The following is an 18372-nucleotide window of genomic DNA, read 5'->3' as shown; positions in this document are numbered from 1 at the left end:
GAAGTTCAAGCTGCTTTGAAGGAAATAGCAAAAAATAAGGCCCTCGGAATAGATGGTATACCAATTGACATATTTCAGCTAACAGATGTTGCCGTGGATGTGCTCACCAAGTTGTGCCAAGAAATCTGGAGAACAACCACTTGGCCAACTGACTGGAAGAAGTCTATATTTGTTCCCATCCCAAAAAAGGGCGACCCAACTGAGTGTGGAAACTACAGAACAATATCATTAATTTCACATGCAAGCGAGATTCTACTGAAGATTATCCAAAAACGACTGGAACAGTATATCAGCAGAGAACTGCCAGAAGTCCAGGCTGGGTTTAGAAGGTCGTCAAGGAATAGTCTCTCCTAAATTCTCACCACTGGGCTAACTGGCAGAACTATGATGGATGGAGAAGAGATTGACTGAGGTTGTTAACAGTTCCATCTTGGTCAGCTCCAAAATCAACACTCTTGGTACCAGCAGTCAGGAAATCAAAAGACGAGTTGCACTAGGGAAATCTGCTGTCAGGGACCTCTCCAAAGTGCTAAAGAGCAACAATGTCAGTCTAGAGACTAAGGTGTGCTTGATCCAGGTCACAGTCTTTGCAATTACTTGCTATGCATCAGAGAGCTGGACAATGACTAAGGATGACAGATGAAAAATTGATGCCTTTGAACTGTGGTGCTGGAGAAGAGTATTGAACATACCATGGACTACCAGGAAAAGAAATAGGTCTGTCCTAGAGAGGGTGAAACCAGGTTTCTCTGTGGACACAAGGATTTTGAAGCTTTGTCTCACATGCTTTGGGCACATGGCCAGGAAGGATTAGTACTTGGAGAAGGACATCATGCTCAGAAGAGTGGAGGGACAGCACAAAAGGAAGACTCTGGATGAGATGGAGTGACACAGTAACTGGGGCAATGGAATTAAATGTGCTGGAGTCAGTGAGACTGTCTCAGGATAGGGCAGGTTTCAGAACTGTTGTACAACGAAAGGGTCACTTTGAGTTGCAGTTGACTCGATGGCGCATAACAACAATATGCCCAAAGTAGGTGAGACAAAGCTTTACCATCTTTCCTGCACTTTCTCCAAGATATATCTGTATGTTATTTTTTGGGCACTTTATGGGATATTCAGTATTCGTCTCCAATACCACAGCTCAAAAGCATCAATTCTTCTTTTGTTCACCTTAGTAATTGTCCAGCACAGCAAGTGATTGACAAGATCATTATGCAAATCAGGAGCACCTCGGTCTTCAAACTGGCCTCATTGCTATTCAGTAACTTGGAGAGATCCCTGACTCCAGATTTTCTCTATGCAATACATTGTCTGATCTCCTGACTGTTGGTACCAAGGGTGTTGATTGTGAATCAAAGTAAGATGAAGTCATTGACAGCTTTTCTCCATCTATCATGATGTTACCATGATGCTTATGGGTCCGGTGGTGAGAATTTTTGTCTTCTTGACATTGAGATGCAATACATATTAGAGCCTACAGTCTTTAATCTACTGCAGCAAATGTTTCAAGTCCTCCTCACTTTCTCTTTTTTTTTTTCCTTTCCAACATTTATTGTTTGCTGTTCTGCTAAACTTTGCTGCTGCTATTAGGTTTTTTTTTAACTTTTTATTTCTTTTGTTTATTATTATTATTAAATTTTATTAGTTTTAATGGTCCTCCTCACTTTCAATCCAGAAGCATACCTTTCTTAATTTTAAACCATGCAGGTTCCCTTGCTCTCCTTGGTCAAGGTATAGATTTTGCATAAGCACAATTGAGTATCCTGTGACTCCCATTCTTCTCAATGTTAGTCATAAAAATTTGTGGTGATCCACAAATCAAATGTTTTTTCATAGTCAATAAAGCACAAATATACATTCTTTTGGTATTCTCTGCTTTCAGCCAGGATCCTTCTGATAACGGCAATGATATCTCTAGTGCCAAGCCCTCTTCTAAACCCAGTCTGAATTTCTGGCAGTTTTCTGTCAATATACTCTTATAGCTGCTTGTGGACGATTTTCAGCAATAATTTGCTTGCATGTGATATTAACAATACTGCTCAGTAATTTCCACATATTGTTGGATCATCTTTCCTGGGAATGGTAACAAATTTGGATCTCTTCCAGTCAATTAGCTAGGCAGCTGTCTGGTGAGCACATCTACTGATATTGCTCTTATTGTTGTTGTGAGGTGCTGTTGAGTTGAGTAGGACTGATAGTGAACAGCCAACCTGAAATCTGTCCTATCCTATGTTATCCTCATCATCATTGAGACACTAGAGCCCATTGCTGAAGTCAATGTCAATCCATTCATTGTTGGGTGTCTTCTCTTTTGCTCACCATCCATCCTTCCAAGCATGATGTCCCTTTGCAAGAAATAGCCTCACCTGGATAAAGGTCTAAAGTTTGAAAGACAAAGCTTTGACATCCTTGCATTCAAGGAACACTAGCGCCTCATCCTTCCTAGGATATATCTGTTCTTTTGGCAGTCCATGAGATATTCAGTGCTCTTCTCCAACACTACAACTTAAAGGCATCAATTCTTCTGCCATCCTTATTCATTGTCTAACTCTCTGATGTGTAGCAGGTGACATGAATCAGGTGCACCTTATTGTTCAAACTGACATCACTGATCTTCAGTATTTTGGAGAGGTCCCTAACAGCAGACTTGCCCAATGCAATACATCTTCTGATTTCCTGAATGCTGGGTATCAAGGATGTTGATTGCTGATCCAAGAAAGGTGAAATAATTGACAGCTTCAATCTTGTCTCCATCTATCATAATGTTGACTGTTGGGCCCGAGTTGAGGATCTTTGTTCTCTGATATTGAAATATAATCCACATTGATGGCTGTAGTCTTTAATCTTCTGCAGCAAAAGTGTTTCATATCCTTCTTACTCTGAGCAAGGAAAGTTGTGTCATCAGCATAATGCAGGTTGTTGATGGGTCTTCCTCCAATCCTGGTGCCACACTCCTCTTCTTAGAGTCTAGTGTCACAAATTATTTTCTCAGCATATAGATTGAACAAGTATAGAGAAAGGATACAACCCTGAAACACACCCTTTCTGATCTTAAACCATACACTATTCCTTTTCTGTTCACACAACAGCTTCTTAGTCTAGGTATATAGATTTTGTATGGGCACAATTGAGCATTCTCAGATTCCCTTTCTTCTCAATATTAGCAATAACTTGTGATGATCCACACAGTCATATGTTTTTGCATAATCAATAAAACACAAATATACCTTCTTCTGGTAGTCTCGGCTTTCACCTAGGATCCATCAGACATCAACAATGATATCCCTGGTGTCACAGCCTCTTCTAAAACCAGCTTATACTTCTGGTAGTTCCCTGTCAACTTACTGTTGTAGCCGTTTTTGATTGATCTTCAATAAAATTTTGCTCACATGAATTATTAATGATGTTGTTCAATAGTTTCCATATTTTATTGGATTACCTTTCCTGGGAATGGGAACAAATATGGGCCCCTTCCAGCCAGTCAGCCAGGTAGCCCCCTTCACACTCCCTTCCTAATTTTAAACCACGTAGTGTTCTCCTGCTCTGTTCACACAACTGCCTCCTGGTCCATGTATAGGTTCTTCATGAGTACAATTAAGCGCTCCAGGATTCCCATTCTTCTCAATGTTGGACACAATTTGTTATGGTCCACATAGTCAAATGCCTTTGCATAGTCAATAAAGCACAAATTGGCATGCTTCTGGTATTCCTTACTTTCAGCCAGGATCCATCTGACATCAGCAATGATATTCCTGGTGCCCTGGCCTCTTCTAAGTCCTGCTTGAACTTCTGGCAGTTCCCTACCTATGTAGTGTTCTAGCCATATTTGAATGATCTTCAGCAGTATCTTGCTTGCATGTGATATTAATGATATTGTTTGATAGTTTCTACACTCAGTTGGATCACCATTCTTGGAATTGGGAACAAATATGGACCTCTTCCAATCTGTTGGCCAGACAGCTGTCCTCCAAATTTCCTGGCATAGACTGGTGAGCACATCTAAGAGAGTTAGATTCTGGAGGCTGTGGGTTGAAGGTTCTCATTTAAGCAGTCAGGACTGGTAGAAAAGGCCTTTGGATTTAAAAGTTGGTTGGGTCCTGCTTGAGGGTGAGTCTCCAGCTTAGAGTAGTTGGATTCTAGAGGGTAAGTGTTTTGATTTACCTTAAAGCTGGGTGTAAAGTGCTTGGGCATTTTTTTTTAAATTTTTATTTTGTTAACAGCCAAACATAAGCTGACTGGCTATTTCTGTTTTCATTAACAGTTATATATGCTGTTTGTTGTGTGCAATGGAGTAAGTTTTCAGAGGCAGTTAATCCCCCTGGGAGGAGATTGCTCATCCTTCTACCGTGGAGGAGCAGGTGAATTTGAATTGTGTGCCTTCGAGATTTCAATGCAGCTTCTTGCCACTTTCTTTGTATTTGTATGTCTGTCAAAAATAGAAGTCCAAGATGGGAACAAAATGTTCGCAGATTTTATGAAAAACAAGAGAGCACAAAGACTAACACTCATCTGGCATATCAATAAGAAATGATTCTATTTTTTTTTCCCAAATAGTCATTGCCCAAGTTCTTACCACTTCAGGTAACTCAGATATCTCCCTAACCCCACAATACAGCAGGACTCTAATCTAAGCATCTACCAAAACCATTGCCCTTGAGTTGACTGTGATTCACAGTGACTCTATAGGACAGGGTAGAACTGCCTTCTAGGGTTTCTGAAGCTGTAAATTGCCATAGTAGTGAATTGCCTCATCTACTGGTAGGTGTGAAATGCCAATATTTTGTTTCTGTGCTTAATTCTTAAACCACAGCACCACTCACCACCAAGACTTCTGAATATGTCTAACTGAAGAGTTGGGCTGACAACCAGTTGTTGAATTTCTTTAATATGTCTTTCACACACTAGATTTCTTTGTAGAGCAAAAAATATTCTTACATTTTAATATGAAAGTATATAGGTCCAGTAAAAAAATGTGGTATAAGAATAAAATATTAAAGAAGCTATACTTTCCCTAACTATTCTTACCTGGCCTAAAAGAGGGCCAACCTCATATTGTCTGTGAAATCTCAGCATTTAGTTGAATATAAAAAGTATCGCAGATGTTCAGTAGAGGGTGAAGATAATGTCTAGCTTTGGAGTGGAGAGATGAAATGATTTGTACATTTGTCATTAAACCCTTTATGCTCAAAGATTTTCAGACACCTCTTTTAATCTTCACAAAGCCTTGGAAAATTATTCTCACTTTGCAAATAACAAAACCTGAGCTTAGAAAATGAAAAACTTGATCTTTTAACTATTTTACCCTTTAGCCATACTGATACCCCCTTAAAATGATGACAGTGGTTATTCAGTGGTAGACTATTTACATTCTATGCAGAATAAGCAACATCATGGTAGATAGGGGAAATATTGAAATTATTAATAATTTCATCTTACTTGGCTCCACAATCAACAACCTGGGTACCAACAGTCAGAAGATCAGGAAACACACTGCACTGGGAAAGCCTGCATTCAGGGTCCTCTCCAAATTACTGAGGAAAAATTATGTCAGTTTGAAGACTAAGTTGTACCCAATTCAGGCCACAGTCTTTCCCATCACTTGATTTTCATTTGAGAATTGGACAATGAATAAGGATGACAGAAGAATTGATGCCTTTGAGCTGTGGTGTTGGAGAAGAGCACTGAACAACTCATGGACTGCCAAAAGAAGAAACAGATATGTCTTGGAGAGGGTACAGCCAGAATGCTCACTGGAGGCAAAGATGACAAGGCTTTATCTCACATACTTGGGGCATGTTAGTAGGAGAGGCTATTCCTTAGAGACAGACATCATTCTTGGAAAGGTGGAGGGTCAGCAAACAGAGGATGACCCTCGACAGGATGGATTCAAGTGTGTGAGAGATGATGAGGATGGAACAAGATAGGATAGGATTCGGATCAGTTGTTCATAGTCATATTCAACTCGATGGCACTAACAACAACAACAATATGCAGGAGACTCAGTTTTGATTCCTAGCCAACACAGCTCATGTGCAGGCCCCACTCATCTATAAGTTGTGACTTGCAGGTTTGCTGTGATGTTGAGCAGGTTTCAGCAGAGCTTAAAGACTAAGAGTAGTAAGTAAGGCCTGATGATGTACTTCTGAAAATCAGCCAATAAAAACTCTATAGACCACAATGGCTCTTTCTGCAAATGATCATAGTGATGACACAGGACCAGATAATATTTTATTACTTTTGTTAGATACGAAAAAAGAGCATGAGGGTGAGAGGGAGAGAAATAAAGAAAGGAACTGGTCCCAAGAAACAAACAGGCCTTTACTGCGTGGTCTGAGAGGGACACCAAGTGACCCAGCCGCATGGCATGCAGACAGGATCCAAATAGCGGGTAGTTTGGGGGGTTTTCTTTTCATAGGCGCCCTGGGGAGGACTAAGATGGCACTTCTCAGAATTTGGCATGTTAATTAAGTTAAGTTTTAGCTTTTGTTTTGTTTCTTAAGCTTAGACTCTTATCAAGATCCATTGTCTGGTCTGATCTTTGATGTGACCAGCTCAGGTGTTATTAAGACTCTCAGGAAGTGGTCAAGCTTGAGGGTGGTGGGCAACTGCCATATTTTTCTTTCAACATTAAGTTAGGAGTAATAAAAATGACTGAGGGTACAGTAGAGATGGCCACATCTGAGCTTTTCTTACCCTACAAGTGGGAAATGCCACCATCATCAGCATTTACAACACAAAATCAGTTCCCATGGGGTCCGACAAATCCCCCATGTTTTCAAACTATTTTCTACTAATGCACCAACCCTACTGCTCTAATGGGTCTGAAATCCACTGCAATCACTAGATAGACTTCACATAACCATACTCACAATTATGAGGTTTACTAGGAAGTTAACAGGTTACTGTTCAAGTTGACAACAAGATACAATTTCCAGTGAGGACTGCTTCTGAAATGTGCTTGCAGACCCTTCAGTCTTCAGCGTTGTGGCCTTAGGCCAGTGTTACAAAGCTCTCCTAGTCCATCAGTAATGATGTTCCCCCATATTGCTCCACTGTGCTTGGGTGAAGGCTCCTAGCTCTGGTTCCGTGGCCCCAGGTCAGCTCTGTCTCATACCAGATCTCCGATTCTCTACTGTGGCTTCTTGTAGCTCTCTTGTCGGTTCTGAACTCAGTGGCACAGCAATCTTGGGCCCAAAGACACATGTTGCATACTTTGTTTCTTATTTCTTGCAGCTAATGAGATTCCTAAATTCTACTGCTGAAACCTGCTCAATGGAAACCTGGTGGAATGGCAAAACCAGTCAATCCCCTTGTGAATAGACTAACACATCCAAGCTTTCCACAGAAAGAAGTCTGTCTTTCTTTAATATGGACTTTAAGAATTTTGATCCCAATGAGAACTAATCATGAGAGTTTGGATTATTGTTCAGCAAACAGGTATTCACTCTTCCGAGTGTAGAGTATACTTTCTCACGCCATTTAATTGAGTTTGGCCAAATGACTTGCTTTGGTCCAAAGAATGTTAGAAGAGATACCTTAAATAAAGACTTGAAGTGAGCTTGTGTGGTGAGGTTTGCTCTCTTGATTGTTGCCACTGACTTGTAAAGTACCTGAACTGATTAACCTGCTGGCACAAAAATTCATGACAGCCACAAGCTCCAACTTGGGTCAGTGTGTACGAGTCTGAGCCAATGTGCCTGACTCTGGAACAGAGTCAAATCCAAATGAGTTCAACCTACATCAGCCCATTTTCAATGGGCTTGCAGTTAAGCAAATGACAATATAATTATTTATACAGGCAAAATTAGCACTGGTACCATAGTGTGCTCTGTATTGGGATACAGTATTGCCAACTGAAAGGCTGGCACCAGCTGTGCTGCAGGAGAAAGATGGAATATTTTCTCCCAGAAAGATCCCATAAAACTACTTAAAATTGTTTTTTAAAACTCTATGAAAAAGAAGAACACAGTTACACAGTTAGGCAGGGTAGAAATAACGCTGGATGTGGAGTCCTCAGCTTGGAAGAAATTAAAAATTGAGGAAGAGTCCTTAGATTAGAAGACAATGACTAAGGATGACAGAAAAAGAATGGATGTCTTTGTGCTGTGGCATTGGAGAAGAGTGCTGAAAATCCCACGGACTTCCAAAAGAACAAACAGGTATGTTTTGGAGAAGGTGCCCCCAGAGTGCTCCATGCAGTCAAAGATGGTGAAGCTTCATCTCACACACTTTGTGTATGTTGCTGGGGGAAGTTTTTCCTTGGAGACAGATATCGTGCTTGGGAAGACTGAGGGGCAGTGAAAGAGAGGAAGACGTTTGATCAGGTGGATTGACATGGTGACTGAAACAATGGGCTAAAACATGTCAGAGATTATAAGGATGGGACAGAGTTCATAGGGTCACTATAAGTCACACTCTACTTGACAGCACCTAATAACAACCAACAGATGGGAAGTTTTAATTAACCCTGAGACACTTCAGAAAGGCCTACAATCTACTTTTGAAAAAATCAGCCATTGACTGAAGCTCAACATAGAAATTCCATATGATCCAGCTATTCCACTGCTTGGAATATAACCCAAGAAAATTAGAACTGAGACACAAATGGAGATTTGTACACCAATGTTCGTAGCAGCATTATTCATCATTGCAAGAACAGGGATAACAGCCCAGATATCCAAACACAATTGAATGGACTGAGAAATTGTTATACATTCATATGATGGAACACTAGACAGCATGCAGGAGCAATGATTTTGAAACTACTAAATAACCTGGGATGGCCTGGAACTAACTCAGTCTCATAAGGACAAAAACTGTATAGGTCAATTACTGTGGAAATTGAAGGAAAACTAGTAAAATGTGTATGAGGATCCAAGGACGGTGGAAGGGTAGGAGCAGAGGGGAGAGGATGGGCAGGGGGAAAATCATGAGGTTGTACAATATGATGGGTGGAGTTGGGGTGCAAAAAGGAAATGGGAATGATCCATGAGGATCTTGAAAGACAGGGCAATGGGGGCATAGTTCAATGTTGATTCATTTTAGAAAATATAATGAATGAGAATAATTATATGAAATATACTGTGAATGAAGGTAGTGTGAAAAACAATGTATATGAACTTTGTAAACAAACCAGTGTAAAATAAAAATTTATTTAAGACTATAAAAAAATCAGCCTTGGAAACCACAATGGAGCACAGTTCTACTCTGATACGCAGGAGTTCACACGGAATTGGCCTTGTTGCTATTAATGCAGCATCGGGGGCAATGAGTTTTAATGAGGTGGGTTTTGGTATTTACTGAACTACTATCATCACTTAGACTATGGCTGGTAGGAATGTTATTAGCCTTTGCCTTTAAAAAGCAAGAGGTAGCTTTATTATTTCCAAGAAATGGCCTGTGTATTTGGAAATAGGTCACCGAGGGGATACCCAAGTATTATTACACAGTTACAGTAAGGATTCTCTATGGACTATGAACTTCTTAAATGGTCTCGCAGGTGAGATAAGCTGAAAACACAAAACAAAGATATCTGGAGGTGATGGCTTCAAGTCCAAAGAGTATTAGGCATTGGACTGCAGCTCCAAATGGTGCTGGGTAGGATAATTAACTCTTAAATCCAGCTTATAATAAGGTCAAATTATATAGGTGAACTGAAGTCCCTCCTTCTTAACACCTTCTACATATTTTTGGTTGGGGTTACTTTAAAAGCCTGCATTGGATTTGAAAATGTTGATTATTGGTATTTTCACAATATATTAACAATCAAGATGACATGGCTTATTAAGTCTTTACAAATGAAAAAAATATAGCACACTTTCATATTTACAGGACACTAGTTAAGGTTTTTTTACACCATCAGTTTCAAAAGTCAAGTATTATTTCACCTAATTTCTAAAACCTTTCTCTCTTCTGTTCTGGACCTTACTAACACCAGGCTATTGCATCTGGTCTGTCAGCTTAACTGAAATCCTGGTAAGAAACTGATCCTGATGCATTCCCAAGGACTGTGTGAACACTCTACTTGATGAGTGAGATAGTTTAAGCAGTGATCTATTTTATTGTTCTTACTTGATTTAGCCTTGATTTCTTCAATCATCAGTGCTGCACTCCAAAAACACGAGAAGAAGCTGGGACAATTCTTATGTTTAATTCCCTTCTTGTGTCTGTTTTATATATTCTGTCAGACAGCACCTTCTCTAAGAGTTTGCCTAACATCAAGCTTATTGCTGACATCACAGCCGACTCTGAAGACATATTAGCTGGCCTGAGGTTACAAGTGTGACGATCTACCACGCAGCAGTGGGCTTTCCTGGAGCAAGCAAATTTTCATTCATTCCTTTAGTTGTCACTATTTAAAACATGTTTGTAAAGATACCCTTGCAAGGGCTAGCTGCTTGAATCCTGCTATTTGTGTCAGATCCAAATAAATATATTTGAGGCACATAGAGTTAGACACAAATGATTTTTTGTTTGTGAGCTATAGTGGACTGTTGTTGTTAAGTGCCGTCGAGTCAAGTACAACTCACAGAGACCCTATGAACAAAAGACTGGAACCCTGTTCTAGAACTATCATCATCTCTCTATAGAGTTTCCAGAGGCATGTGGTTTAGGAAGTGGATGCCACTCCTGCTTTCAAACCTGAATCAGTCTGGGAGCTCCACCAAACAGTGTCCATGATGTGGTGTTTGACACACCTATGGCACAGAGTTCAGCATCACAGCAACTCCAAGTTATTTCAGTAGAGCAAACAGATCACTGCTACACTATTTAAAAGAATGTTCATCCCCAAATCAGTTAACACGAGGCCTGAGGGTCGAAGGAAGGCCCTTTTTTAAAATACATGCACACCCACTGGTTGATTATAAACCAAGAGATTTCCAGCCCACAGCTCATTGTTAGCTAAACCTCACAAGTCCATTCAGCTGACACTTGATTGTGGATGAGAAAAACAAAAAACCAGCCAAACGTTCCATAATGGCCCTCAAGACACAAGAAACCAGCTTCCAGAATACAACCACCTCACAGGAGCCTCCTATTTACTCCTCTGCTTATATCACAGTTTTTAAAAGAATTTGAAATTTAAGGAGAAAAAAGTCTCGATTTATTTCTAAGTGGACTGGTAGCCTCACTTTGGGAAGGCAGTAACCACTCAAATTCACTGATGACTAGCCAGCTGAAACAGATTCATAGCTGACCCTCCTAATAAGCCTGCAGAGCTGACTCAGTCCTGGGCGGGTGACAACTTATGATACTGTCAATTAGCTGTCTCTGTCTGTCTCTGTCTCTGTCGCTCTCTCTCTTCCTCTGTCCCTCCCTCCCTTACTATCTCTGATAAAATATGACATGTAGGAGCTGCTTGTTTTTCCTTTACAAATTTAACATTTTTCATGATAATTTGAGAGGCAGAGCTTAATTTCTATCTATAACTAATAGGGCAACTGGCCCTTACGTGAAACAGCATTACTGCTAAAGGCCAGTTATCATTAAGGTATTAATCTACCTTCAGAAGAGCAGTACAGCACTTCCATATTTACTCGTGTTATTACTGTTGTTAGGTGCCATCAAGCCAACTAGTGACTCTATGAACAACACGTCTGAACCTTATTCTATCTTGCACTGTCATCAGCATCTCCACTATGTTCAAGCCCATATTTACAGTCCCTGTATCAATCCACCTCATTAAGGGTCTTCCTCTCTTTCGTTGGCTCCCTACTTTTCTAAGCATCAAGTTGTTTTTCCCTAAGGATTGGCACTTCCTGACAAAGTGCCTCTGCTACTGAGAGAATTTTTTACTTATTCATCTTTTACCTCCTTATATTCCCTTCTCTTTCCTCCATTGACTTATTACAGTGATAAGCGATAAGCTGAAAATATAAAACAATGATAAGCAGGGTGTGTTCCCTGTCTTCCCCAGCATTGGCATATGGCAGGTCAGAAAAAGGAGTCTAGAGCTGTTTTTAACTTTCATTTTCCCCGAAGCCTAAACCTTTAAAGGAAAGGAATTTCTAGAAACAGATGGTTTTGAAGAAACAAAATGGAATCAAAATCAGGAAAGAAGTGCATCAGGGATGCGTCCTGTCTCCATACTCTTTCAGTCTATATGCAGAACAGAACATTCAGGAGGCTGGGCTTTCTGAGGAGGAATGTGGCACCAGGTTTGGAGGAAGACTCATCAACAACCTACATTATGCAGATGACACAACCTTGCTTGCTGAAACTGAGGAGGACCTTCTATCATCCCTACTCATTCTCCAGCTTTCTGATGTATAGCAAGTAATTGTGAAGACCATGGGCCTGGATCAGGCACACTTCAGTCTCCAGATTGACATCGTTGCTCTTCAGTACTCTGGAGAGGTCCCTGACAGCAGTATTTCCCAATGCAACTCGTCTTTTGATTATTTGGCTGCTGATACCAAGAGTGTTGATTGTGGAGCCAAGAAACTAAAGCTGTTTAACAATCTCAATCTCGTCACCATCTATCATGATGCTACCAGTCACCCAGTGGTGAGAATCTTTGTTTTCTTGATTTATGGTGGAGATTCACATCTATTATAGTATTTAAAGGGGAACTCGGGTGCCTAGTGGATAAGGAGCTGCATTGCCAACCCAAAGGCATGTGGTTCGAGGAAGAAAGTTGGGCAATCTCCTCATGTGAGAATAAACCCACTGGAGAGTGAGTTATGAGTTAGTTCTGGGTCCATGGAAATGAGTTGTGTTACAATAATAAAAAGGTACATTATATTTATGGATATGTGTAGGCATAGCAATGTTGTTCAAAAACTGAAATGACCAAAACCCAGAATATTGTTTGATTCAATCAATTCTGATATAGTAAGAGTTATTCATCACTTGAAGTGCTTGTGAGATTACTTAGTGATATAAAAGATGTTCTGCTATTTTGTGATAAGATGACACAAGTTAAAAAATCATCAAGAGTATGTTCCATCTTCAACAAATGATGCTGCCAAAATTTGACATCTACCTGCAGAAAGCTTAGGCAGGATGCACAGCTCATACCATATGTAAAAATCAACTCAATGTGGATCAGAGACATAGGAGTAAAGCTCCAAACCATAAAGATTATAAATAGAGACAAAATTGGATAAAACTTAGAAGCCCTCACATAGGGTATAAGTTGTTGTGATGTACCATGAAGTCGCTTGCAACTCATGTTGCAACCTTATGTACAACAGCTCTGCTCTGTCTTGAGCCAAATTCATTGTCTCTGACACAATTATCCTCATTACCCCAGTCACGGAGTCAATCTATCTTGTCCAGGGTCTTTCTTTCTTGTGCTGTCCCTCCACCCTCCAAAGCATGATGTCCCTCTCCAAGGACTGGTCATTCCTTGCAAAAGCCCAAAGTATGACAGATGAAGCTTCAGAAACCTTGCAGCCTAGGTGCAGCCTAGTTTCACTCTCTCCAGGATGAACCTATTTGTTCTCCTAGCAACCCATGGTATATTCAGTACTCTTTTCCAGTACCACAGCTCAAAGACATTTAACCAGAAATGCACAGGAGGTGACAAAAATTAGCAGATAGGGCCTTCTAAAAGTTAAGCCCTTGTGTACATTGAAAATTTTTTTCTAAAGGAGTTAAAAAAACTGGGAAAAACATTTGTCAGTGACATCTCAGATAAAGGTCTCATAAAGAAAGTTTATTGCACTGTGGAAACCTGCTGTCAAGGACCTCTCCAGAGTACTGAAGAGTAACAATGTGTGCTCCTAAACAAAGCTATGGTCTTTGTAATTACTGGTTATGCATTAGGGAGCTGGACAATGACTAAGGTGATAGAAGAGGAAACGATGCCTTTGAGCCGTAGTGCTGGAGAAGAGTACTGAACATACCATGGACTGCCAAGAGAAAAAACAAGTCTGTCCTGGAGAAGGTGACAGAAAGCTGCTTCTGTGAGGCAAGGATTTTGAAGCTCCATCTCACATACTTTGAGCATGTTGTCAGGAAAAGCCAGCCCTTGAAAAGCAAGCCCATGCTTGCAAGGGTGGAGGAATGGCACAGGAAAAGATCTGGATAAGATGGATTGACCCTATAACTGGGGTAATGGAGGTAGTTGGTGCATCAGAGATGGTGAAATTGGCTCAGGATAGGACAGGGATCAGATATAGAGTATATAAAGTTGCAATGAGTCACAAGCAACTTGACAGCAAAGAACAACAGGGCCTCTACAAGGAAAAGACTGATAATCAGAAAATGGCAAAAGACATGAAAAGACTTTTCACAAAGGAAGACATTTGAATGGCCAACAGATGCATGAAGAAATGCTCAAAATCACTAGCAATAAGAGAGATGAAAATCAAAACCACAATGAGATATTACCTCACTCCAGTAGCAGTAGAAAAGTTTAACAGGAGGCAAGCAATAAATCTTGGAGAGGATGTGAAGAGATTGGTACTCTCATGCACTGTTGGTGAGATTGTAAAATCATACAACCACTCTGGAAGACAGTTTGGCGTTTCCTCAAAAGCCTGAACACAGAAGTCCCATGTGACCCAGATTTTGCACTGCTAAGAATTGCTAACAGTGCAATTTTATTTTCCCAAGGAAAATAGAACCGAGACACAAATGCAGACTTGTACACTGATGTTCCTAGCAACATTCACAATAGCAAGAAAATGGAAGCAGCTCAAATGTCTATCAACAAACAAACGGGTTGAGAAATTACCATACATTCACACAACGGAATATTATGCAACACTAAGGAATAACAATTTTGTAAAATACTATATAACATGAGAGAATCTAGAGAGCATTATGCTGACTGAGCTAACTTTAGTCTCATAAGGACAAACACTGCATAAGACCATTATTGTAAAAACAGAAGAATAACTAGCAGGATGTGGATAAAAGTCCAAAAGGGGAAGGTTATGTGCGAGGGAAGCAGAAGATGAGGAGGGGAAGAAGTCACTAAGATAACAGTGTTTTGTGGGGGGGAGGAAGAGACAGAAGGAATTAGGAAAGATTCAATATGGACCTAAAAAAATGAGGTACTAGTATGCATAGAATCAATGGTGATAATTTTGTGTAATACAATGTAGATGAATGATCATTTGTAACACAATGTGAATATAGGAATGTGTGGAACACAATGTACATGAATGATATACAAGGTATATGAGTTTTGTATGCAAATCAATATAAAATAAAAATAAAATTGAGGAAAAATATAAAACAAAGAATATGTTTCAGTTTTGAAGGGCAAAATGATATATAGATATAAAGAATAAGTTTGGGTGTTGACTCTATGATATCTACCTATAATGACAAAGAGTATTTTGGAAAAATATGTATTGCATAGCTACCTTTAATTTTCCTTCTTACTTTAAAATAAAACCCCTAAATGTTCTACAATTAGCAGGTATAAAAAGAACAGAAAAGTAAGATCTGAGTCATTTGCACTCAGCCCTGACAATAGTAAACAGAATGTCACTGCATTTATGAAAAAGAACAGGAACAGAGATCCTTGTCCTTTCCACACATTTTTTTTTACCTGCCAGGCTGCTATTATTGCCTAAATGTTGCTAAAAACAAAGTCAAATGCTGATGGAGATCAGCCAACAAAAATATGAATGCTAAAACTTGAAAAAGCTAAATATGTATACTTTGGCATGCAAATGATATCCTTATACCTTTTTTTCCCAGCAGAATGTCTCATATCAAGTATGTAAGACAGAAAAGGCCATAGAAGTTTTGGAGATGAGAACATTTACACAGCAAATATTATAATGCCTTCCATCTGCTGTGCCTCTAGAGAGTAAGTAGAGGCAACATTTTAAGACAAAAGCTATAAATATGTTATCTCAACGATTTATTTTTGGTGCATCCTTATATTTATTAACAAATACATGATAATCAAAGGAGATAATTTCCAATAATGCATTGTTACTTAAAACTAAACTGGGTCTTAGTGTGTTTTGACAAATTCACATAGCATGAATGCAAATGATCCAAATAGGAGAACTGTAAATGGCACGAAGCTATAGTGACATATTCTGTAGCTAGCTGCCCTGCAAATCCAAGGGCTACCCATCTCCCGTGGTTCGAATCCACTAGCGGGCTGAGTTGGAGAAAGATGGGTAGTCTCCTCCCATTGGGATTTTACAGTCTTGGAAAACCAACAGAGAGTCACTGTGAGTCAGAAGCAACTTGACAGCAGTGAGTTTTCATTTTATAAATAATATGTGTTATAACTTCATATTTCAAATTCCACAAAGAAATTCCCTTTATTATATTTGCTCTCTTCAAATTACTTTACTGTAAGCTGTTTCCTAGAGACTGAAAACTAACATGGGATTTATTTTGACATAAACATGAACTCTGTATTGTTGCTCTAGTTGGCTTTTAAAAATTGTTACTCACCCTTGGGCGTGTCACTGAGTTTGTTTCTCTGAAGAAGCAGCACCTTTAGGGATGGCAGGTAATGCCTGCTCCAGGGGTGCTTCGCCCACGAGCACCTGTGACTCTGTTCTTCCAGTGAAATGGAGTGGATGGCATTATTGCTGAGGTTTAATATTTCCAAACCACGTAAGCACACAAGCACACTGAAGGTTATCTTCGGTATGACATTGTTACTCAGGTCCAAATGCTTAATGTTCCACTCTTCTTCCATGTTAGACCACAAGAAAAGTCTGAAGAAATTGAAACTAGTATCCGCTGTGACTAGTGTCTGTGATATATTCACTTGAATGGCAGAGTTTCTAGTCACAGAACAGTTTGTCAGAAGATATACCTCCCCCTGACACTCAGAACTGAATACAATATTGCTTGTTCTTGATGTATCCGTCATTGTTCCAGTTAAAGAAAGACCTATGACAGTGGCAATGATGCAGAGACAGAGACAGTGCATAATGTCTAGAACAAAGAAAATACAGTAACTTAGTGAAAACAACTTACAAAACAAATAGGCACTTACTCAGTTTACGGTTTAGGAACATTTTCTAGTCTCAACTGAAAATTTAAGATCATCTTTGGCTTTTTGCAATAACATACAGTCCACTAAGATGGTATAGCTACAGATAACATTATATTTATGTCCCATTTTAAAGGAAGGACTCCCACGAATACCCAGAAAATATTTACTCAGGCCTCACCTCACTCTGTGTCTGTGTCGTCTTTTCTGTTCCTGTTCACGGAGCAGTCGGTCTGCTTTGGAATGAAGCCTTACCAACGTGAAAGAATTCTCTGCTTCCTGCTGTTCACTGAAACGGAGCAAAGTCTAGTACGTTTATCTACAACAACTTAATCAGCTGTGTGCTTTATTACACGAATGATAACATTATCATTACACTAAGCTGTGAATTTTCCATTATTATATGAGCATAAAGTTGGCCTTTCAAGACAGATTGATTTTTCTTTTTCTTTTTTAATGACTAGAAGGTCCACAAGCTTTGTCTTTGTGACTTTGGTGAACTTTCAAGTCACCTTGAAGTAGTTTAGATCTGTTGTTAGTATGTGCTGTTGAGTCAGAACTGACTTTTCAGTGGGTTTACAGAGGCTGTAAATCCCACAGGAGACTGCCTTTCTCCTGTGAAGCAGCTAATGGATTTGAACTGCATGCCTTTGGATTGGCAGCGCAGCAACCCCTCACCACTAGGACATGAAAACTCCTTAGTTTAGATCTTGTTTTTGCTGTTATGTGCATCAAGTCAGAACTGACCTCCGATGGGTTTTCAGAGTCAGTTAATCACAAGGGAAGAGATTGCCCATTCTTCCACAGAGCAGCTGGTAGATTCTAACCATGTGTCTTCGAGATTGCAGTGCAGCGTCTACCTCAGAACCACAGAGATGCAAAGGTATAGGAACACGAAGGAATATTTGCACCCACATTTCTTAAACCGACATTTCTTAAGCAGCCACTGAAAATTTTAAAACAAGTACCTACAAATTAAAATCAGAGTATTTACTCGAGATTCTTTGAAAGGAAAATTAAATGGATACTTTTGGTAATTTAATGACACTAAGCTCCATTTAAGAAGCAGTACATGCAAAAATAATCAGATTAGTCAGTGTGGATGTTTATTCACAACCAATCAGCCCTTCTTTTCTGTACTTAGCGGCAACCTTCCCAGGTCTCATCACAAGTCTGAAATGCTAGGATGGCGGGCCTTGTCTCGCTTCTTCTGCGTCTTGACTTCTGTTAATCTTACACCTTCCGAGAGGATTCCAAAGGCTGGCTTTCCCACAATACACCTTTCCTCATATTGTTCCCTCATTCAAAAATCGTGAAGGACTCCTTATTGCCTATAGTAAAAATCCTTGAAGTTGGTATTCAAGAGTTAGCATTAATTGGCTAGCGTTATTATATATTTAGTAAGTATATGGGACAGCAAGAAGGTCCTGGCTTGTACCACA

General features: G+C 39.7%; 1 protein-coding gene across 1 annotated transcript in view; it reads right to left on the bottom strand.

Annotated features, from left to right (window-relative positions):
* Nucleotides 1-16867, bottom strand: part of LRRC66 (leucine rich repeat containing 66) — a 40470-nt gene extending 23603 nt beyond the window's left edge. The window contains exon 1 of the mRNA XM_006894176.1: nt 16381-16867. Coding sequence (XP_006894238.1) covers nt 16381-16867 — 487 coding nt within the window. The remainder of the gene's footprint in view (nt 1-16380) is intronic.
* Between the last annotated feature and the right edge of the window lie 1505 nt (nt 16868-18372).

This window comes from Elephantulus edwardii, unplaced genomic scaffold, assembly GCF_000299155.1.
Source record: "Elephantulus edwardii isolate Elephantulus edwardi_28Jun2011 unplaced genomic scaffold, EleEdw1.0 scaffold00137, whole genome shotgun sequence".
In the NCBI taxonomy this organism is placed as follows: Eukaryota; Metazoa; Chordata; class Mammalia; order Macroscelidea; family Macroscelididae; genus Elephantulus; species Elephantulus edwardii.
The sequence above is the reverse complement of the archived record's forward strand: the minus strand, read 5'-3'. Positions and strand labels throughout refer to the sequence as shown.